Consider the following 7,865-nt stretch of genomic DNA (forward strand, 5'->3'; position numbering starts at 1 on the left):
AACGAAGCGAACACCGCTTCCTTAAAAAATTATAACTTGTGCAATTAGTTATAATAACAACGTATAATTAAATTCTAACAAAAGTGATAAGATGGCACATGAGAGAAAAACTAATGAAGAAAATCAAAATCCTACCATTATAGCAAAAAGTTGTCCTCTTCCTTCTGATGAGTTTTAAGCATGTACAAAGTTCATCTTATAACTTTCTTCCTCAAAGCTGAAGATATTCTGCATCCAATCAATTAATTAAATATGCCTCGTCTTTTGACCTTTCCTCCAATCAGAATCTAAGCTTTACATTCAAGCATGGAAAATGTCTTTAAATATATGTGAATTAAGAGGTATTTTAAATCCATACTCAGAGAAAAAGAGAGAGAGTTCTCATGGCTTCTTCCTCCTTTCCTAATGTATGGGGTTGGATTCAGAACCTTCCACCAATCACCCAATGGAGAACAGATTCCATGTCCATATGCATATGTTCTTCTCTCAAACTCTCCATAACCAAAAACCTCCAATCCTTCTCTTTTTGCTTCTCTATTTTCGCAGACTTCAATCTTCCTATCCCTCTTTGGACCTCCAAACCACTCAAACTCAACTCCACATCCACAAACTTATTAGATGAAACCACCATTCCCAAACTTCTATACAATCTCATTGAAGATGTCCTCAATTACTGTCCAAACAAAAACACTTCCCTGCTCAAAATCCCAAAAACTGACTCAATCACCAATCTAAAAGACGTCTTCAATCTCTCTTTTCTCACTCTAACTTTCCTCATTTGCATCTATGAAGCTCCTGCAGATATAAGGTCAGAATGCCTCAATACTCTCAAGAATCACTTAGCATGTTCGCAGTCAAGAGAGGCGTCGAAGCTGCTTATGAGACTCCTGGGATCCAACACAGAAGAGCAATGGATGCGTTCTATAAACCTTGCAATCACTAATTGGATTGTGGAGGTCAGAGCGTCGAACCACAGCCTCAAAACACCGTCCCCACTGTTCTCCTATGCAGTTTCGACAACAGGGTTGTGGAAAGTTCAATTGTATTGTCCTGTAATAGCCATGGATGTCGCGAAGTCTAGCAATCCTTCACCGGATGAGCGCCTGCAGTTCGCTCTCAACTATCATCAGCTCGAGGGCGTGATCCAGCTCAACTACAAAGTCATAGTTCGTGAGAAGTGGATTGATGTCATGGTAAATACAGACAACATAAGGTAAAATTCTCTAAGCATTTTATCAGATAACACACAACATTAATTGGTGAGCTGAAACACCTCTAAGCATTTATCAAATGACACACGTGACAATTACGTTGTTTTATGCTTTTGCTTTGACCCGAAGAAAAAGAAATGTTTCTACTTTAAAGTGTGTTCAACACTAGTTAGAAGTTTCTTTGATAATGTGAATTTGTTATAAGATTTTTAGAAGCAAAAACATGAAAGCATAATTAGTAAAAAGTGCTGCAAGTTTAAAATTTTGAATGGTTAGTTAAAAATGTTATTTTAGATTTTTTTTATATTTTAAACAGTGCTTTTGTTACAGTGCAGAAGTAAACAAAAACATCATTTTAATGCTTCCGATTTTGGTCTCAATTTTGAAGCGCTTCAGTACTATTCAAAAGCACATCACATATTACCAAATATTGTTTGTGCTTTTGCTTCGCTACAGTATACTAGCTGACTAGCAAAAGTAAAAAATACGAAGCAAAAACACTAACCAAACAAGGTTACAACACTATAAAGAAACCAATTATAAGTTTCTTGGACAAAACCTTAAACTCATCAAAGATGATGAATTTTGCCTAGGTATATCTTCAATTTTTGTATTGTTTTTTCAAACAGATGTGATGTAATTCGACTTGTAAACGAGACTCTTATGAAGGAGAGAGGAGCTGGGACAGCCGAAAAACACTTCCCTTCGAGAATATCTCTGCAACTTACTCCAACTCTTCAAAGCAGCGTGTTGAGCATATCAGTGAGCAAGTCTTCTGACAACCCCACAAGAGAGATTGGCTCAGAGAGGACCCTGGAGGCTTCATTCGATCCACCAAACTCCTTTGGACTCACGGTTTCAACCGGAGAGACCACGACCGTGAACTTGAGGCCATGGAAATTCGAGCAATCAGTGTACGGTGACAGCGCGAAATTGAACTGGTTTCTTCATGACAGTGAGGATGGAAGGGAGGTGTTCTCGTCAAAGCCTTCGAAACTCGCATTGATTCATCCCAAGGCGTGGTTCAAGAACCGGTATTCGAATGTTTACCGCCCTTTCACTAGGCAAGGAGGGGTGATTTTTGCTGGTGATGAGTATGGGGAGAGTGTTTGTTGGAAGATGGAGAAAGAAGCTGTGGGGAAGTGTATGGAGTGGGAGATAAGAGGGTGGATTTGGTTAACATATTGGCCAAACAAACACAGGACCTTCTATACTGAGACCAGGAGGTTGGAATTCAGAGAAGTTCTTCATCTTACACTTGCTTAGCTGAAAAAGAAAATGATATACAGATCATCTATATATGTAACTTTTAGTTTTCCTAATTGTTTGATGAAACAAATGTGTTTAACATATTGTTCTCTGTCATTTTGAAATTTGAATATTATTTCTTGTTCAAAAAAGCACGATTATATATAAATATAGTGATGATAGAGAGTTCAAGAATCGAATAATTTGATTAATTTTATGTGAGTATAATTTGATGTTATTGTGTTTCAATATTTGACCTTCTAAACTATTCAAACAGTTCATTCTCATTCAAAACAAGTTAAGTTAATAATTAGTCTTTTCGTATAATTTTTTGAAATTTAAATTTTGTACACCGCGTGAAGAAATGAAAATGTACAATAGAATGACTTGGCACCACATGGATGCTGATTTGGTGTGTTACCCATACAATTGCTCTGCATTGTGACATTCTTGTAATTTAGATATACACACTGTTTTTAGAATATGCAACTTAAGCTGCTAAGTGCTCTTCTTAATTACCCATGGTCATCAATGTTGAGAGATAAAATGCTTCATGTTGTTTTTTTCAAAAGAATAGTATTATACAAATTCAGATCTAAAAAAATTTGTGAGGAAGGTAGCCTTTTAATTTGTGAGGACAAATTTATATGGTGGGTTTATTTTTGTAATTTTAATGGAATTTTTTTTTTCATAAATTAGCAAAAATTTAAAGTATAAAATGCAATAAAAATAAAAATAAAAAATACTGGGGGAAAATTGTAATTTTAATGGGGGCATCTTCATAAATTCTTAAACATTTAAAGTAAAAAATGTTTAAAAAAAAAAAAAAAAGAATTCAGTAAAGACAAATTACAATTTTAGCGGAAATATCTTTATAAATTCTAAAAAAAAATGACGTATAAAATGAAAATATAAAAATTTCAATGAGAGCATCCGTCCCCACTCATCCTCTATGTTGGGTTCGTGCCTGTACAAATTGAATAAACTGGTAGGATAATTCAAATGACATAAGTTAACCTCTTCAGGAGGGTTCTGGTGTGAACAGAAAAAAATATATATATTTTATCTGTGTCCGGTTCGAATTCCAATCTAAAAACGAGTCAGTCCAAGCGACTACAATTTTTCATATTTTGAAGTTTTAACTTTGTACGCTACATATAAAGAGGCAGAGAATGAATGAGAAAGCGTAAAAGGATGATTATAACCAAAAGTCTCGTGATACTAACATGGCATGTGGTACTGACTTGCATCTCGTGTCAAGATGAGATATGTTTGATGACTTGGCACCACATGGATGCTGATTTGGCAATCTGGTTATAATCTAGACATACAAAGTATGTTAGGCTCTTAGCCAATGACTCTCAATTTGCTTTCATATAATTAAAATATTTTACAGTTTTTTTTTAGACCTGACAATTCATCATACGAACCTGCTGGCAAGTGTGTCAAAAGTTGGATTGATTTGGCATAAAATAATTAACTTAAAAGAGTGATGACAGAGAGTTTGACATATTCCATTAGTTTTATGTAAGTCAAAACGGATAATATCATTAATATTAATGACATCACGATGATATCAGCTCTCACTCACATTTTCAGTCCGATTTGTCTGACTTTTGGACTCCAAATCATTATCCTTGACCTAATTATTGCAATATAAATGATATCACGATGATGTCGATGCCAGCTCTCACTCACATTTTTAGTCCGATTTGTCTAACTTTTGAACTCCAAACCATTATCCTTAACCTAATTACTGTTTTTCCATTATATTTCGGAATTGCCTTCAATATTAAGAGATAGAAAGAATACGAAACCAAGAAAGAAAACCATGTATGACATAAAATAAAATTTGGTTGATAAATTCATACAACATCACTAGCAATTAGTTTTTTATTTTCTTTTTATTTGGATCAGCTACATGAATTTTATTTGAGCCGGCCACAACCTTAGGCAATTTAATAATTTATATATTATTACTCTTATATATATTTTTTACTAACTCTACCCAAATTAACTTTGGTCTTTCTCTTCTTTTCAATGTGAAGTTCTTCATCTTACTCATGCTTAGCTGAAAAAAAATAAAAAAAAAATAGATATACAGATCATCTATCCATGTAACTTCTAGATTTACTAATTGTTTGAAGAAATAAATGTGTTGATTAACTGTTCACATCATTATGAATTTTGAATATTAATGCTTCGTTCAAAAAGGCCCGGATTATAGATATCTTGACTGAATGGAATTTATGAAAGTAAATGTTACAACAATTTTGAATCTACAAAGTTGAGATGAAGCATAACAAATAATTGTTGAATACTAAAGCTACAAGTTGTTTAGGCAATAGATTCTTAAAAATGACTCAATTTGACACTCTCTGTACATATTAATCTAAGCGCAACTCCAATGGTTGCTTATCTGGCAATTTTGGCCCGGTGACCCAATCCCTCAAATGGGCTCGCCAAAATCTGGTCCAAAAATATAGCAATCTAAATGAGTCACCCTTTTTGGCAACCGATATAGCGATTGTCGGCCCGCGATATATATAAATTTTGAAATTAGCAAAAGATCATTTTTTTTTTAAGGGTGTATTTGGATAATAATAATAATAAATGCATAAATAACTTTTTTGGCTTTTAAATTTTTTTTTTTTTCTCCAACAAAAGTGAACCAAAGAGCGGTTAAGGCCTTAAGGTTTTTTAGGCAAAAAAAGAAGGAGAAATTCAATTTTTTTTTCTTTGTTTTTTGTTTTTACTTTTTCTGCACAACTAATATTGTATTACTTAAAGGCTTAATGAATATTGTATTAGTTGATTTTTATAAGGGATATTATATTGTTTAATAGATATTGTATTGTTTAATTTTTTTAAAAAATTCATATCATAATGTTGTTTTAATTTATAAGGAATATTATATTGTTTAATTTCTTTTTATAATTTAGCTTTTAGATATATACTTTAGGATAAAGTTTTAAAAAAAAAAAAAAATTATTAAAATATTTTTGGAGAGCAAAAATGGACAATTGGAACACATATAATAACTAAAATTTGAAGAGTCCAAAACGTTAACATGGCTCTCATGATGACGTAGCTATTGAAAAATGCTACAAATTTGAACCGCCAAATTTTAGAGATGCATTAAAGTTGCTCTAATAATCACAAGAATAAGATAATTATCAAAAGTCAACTAAATTCAAATCTAATTCAAGCTCCAATAAAAATTTGAAAATTTTGACATTCTCCATATGGCTTTGAAGGGACTAATACACTAAATTATACCTAATGAGTGTAGGAACAAATGCGGAAGTGTAAAAATTACAAAATTTAAATGACATAGTAAAATTAGAAACAGAAGTGTGCATAACACACGAGCAAGAGCCTGATAGCATCCCCCATTTGAAAGAATGAGGTGACTAAACTGATACAGAACAATGAATTTTGAATCAAATAAATATTATATGTTACAAATGCATGTACTGCAAAATAGAGTGGCACATGTTACCAAAATGACTTAATTGACTTTATATTTTGAAAGTACAACAGGATGATTATTACAGAGTTCGTGACACTAACCTGGCATGTGGTACTGACTTGGCATCTCGTGCCAAGATTAGATATGCTTGATGACTTGGCACCACATGGATTTTGGTGTTAATTAGCATCTTTACAGTTGCTTATGGTAATTTAGATATACAAATTATTTTTAAGGCCCAACGTTTGACATTGTATGCACGGTGTAAGTTCGATCATGGACTTTTAAATTTGAAAAATAATTTAATTATTAGGACGGTCAATTTGACAATTTTAATGTGAAAATTGATTCTGAACTTCTACCCTAAACAAATACTGTTTTTCTTATTGTACTTTAAAATCAACAATACTTAATTGCCATTAATGTCAAAATAAATATAAAGCTTCAGGTTTTAATTTTTTTTCAGTTATATAGCCCGTATAAATAATGACATAAATTAAAATTTTGGGTGATAATATTTCGTACTCTACTTTTTTTCTTGGATAAATTACAACCACACCCCATGAGGTTTGGCAAAAGAATACTAAGAAGAAATTTACCTGTTTTTTGGATAAAGAGATCCCCTGAAAGTTTAAAAATGGACAAAGACATCCCTTTATATGAAAAATTGATCAAATTATCCTTCAACCATTTATGAGACTTTTTTAACTTTACAATTTAATAAATTGGACCAATCTACCTTCATGAATAATTTATGCATAAAAAAAATAAAAAAAGTTTTTTTTTTTTTTTTTTACTTTATAAATTTCCCAACTTCTTAAAAATGTAAACATTTAAAATAATTTTTTGATTCAATACATATATTTCAATTAAATTATATTTTGTTATTACTTTATTATTATTATTATTATTTTAATTAAGATACTTAATTCTTTCATTTAAAAAAAATTAAACCAATCTTTTTTCTTTAAAAATAAAAAATATGATACCAGTATAACTTTATACATCTTAAATTATATATAAAATATTATGCATTTTTCAACATAAAAGAAAATAGGTACCAGTGTAACTTTATGCATGCCTTTGTTGTTTTTTTTTTCCCTTTGTTTTATTATTATTATTTTTTCCCTTTTATGTTGGAAAATGTATAATATTTAATATATAATTTAAAATGCATAAAGTTATACAAGTACCATATTTTTTATTTTTATGAAAAAAAAATTAGTTTAATTTTTTTAGATGAAAGAATTAAGCATCTTAGTTTAAAAAAAAAGAAAGAAAAAAGAGGTAATAACAAAATATAATTTATATGAAATATATGTATTGGATCAAAAAATAATTTTAGACGTCTACATTTTTAAGAAGTTGGAATATTTATAAAGTAAATAACAAAAAAAAAAAAGAATAAAGTAAATAATATAAAGTTTTTTTTTTTTTTTTTTTTTAATGCATAAATTGTTCATGGGGATAGATTGGTTCAATTTATTAAATTGTAAAGTTAAAAAAGTCTCTTAAATAGTTAAAAGGTAATTTGGTTAATTTCTCGTACAAAGGGGTGTCTTTATCTAAAAAATAAATAAATTTTATTTAAGTGTTTTTTTACCGAGCATTAAAAGGTGAGACTGTACTTTACTTTTTTTTTTTTTTTCTTTTACGCTCAACTTATTCTTCTGTTTAAAAATAAAATGAAATAAATCCGCTCTTATTATTCAAAGTACCATTGTACTTTGTACTTCAATTTTGACGTGATAAGATGCTCGTAGAAGAAAAATGAAAGAATATATTATGTGGTGCCAAAAATAATGGAAAATAAAATGCATTGTGACGACGATCTGGTGCTACCAGAACCGCAAGTTTACTGGTGGATCTGACCACTAAAATTGTATATATCCGACACGTCAGCACAAATTAACAAAAATTTAAGTAGAGTTGGT

The 7,865-nt window shown here is 30.7% G+C and overlaps 1 protein-coding gene across 1 annotated transcript; it reads left to right on the plus strand.

Moving 5' to 3' along the window:
• Positions 1-369: 369 nt before the first annotated feature.
• Positions 370-2,671, plus strand: LOC132314980 (uncharacterized). The gene is made up of 2 exons (XM_059813740.1): positions 370-1,213; positions 1,841-2,671. Exons 1-2 carry the CDS (start codon positions 384-386, stop codon positions 2,475-2,477), a joined length of 1,467 nt encoding a protein of 488 aa, XP_059669723.1. The 5' UTR covers positions 370-383; the 3' UTR covers positions 2,478-2,671.
• The last annotated feature ends 5,194 nt before the right edge of the window (positions 2,672-7,865 follow it).

The sequence above is a fragment of the Cornus florida genome, unplaced genomic scaffold, assembly GCF_030987335.1.
Source record: "Cornus florida cultivar Cherokee Brave unplaced genomic scaffold, ASM3098733v1 CherokeeBrave_3.0.0_Hap2_Chr06, whole genome shotgun sequence".
In the NCBI taxonomy this organism is placed as follows: Eukaryota; Viridiplantae; Streptophyta; class Magnoliopsida; order Cornales; family Cornaceae; genus Cornus; species Cornus florida.

Bases quoted from the DNA above. Each gene is read 5' to 3' on its own strand.
- LOC132314980 (XM_059813740.1), top strand. From the start codon at position 384: ATGGCTTCTTCCTCCTTTCCTAATGTATGGGGTTGGATTCAGAACCTT. The intron at 1,214-1,840 runs GTAAAATTCTCT...TTTTTCAAACAG, and splicing joins GTAAATACAGACAACATAAG to ATGTGATGTAATTCGACTTG.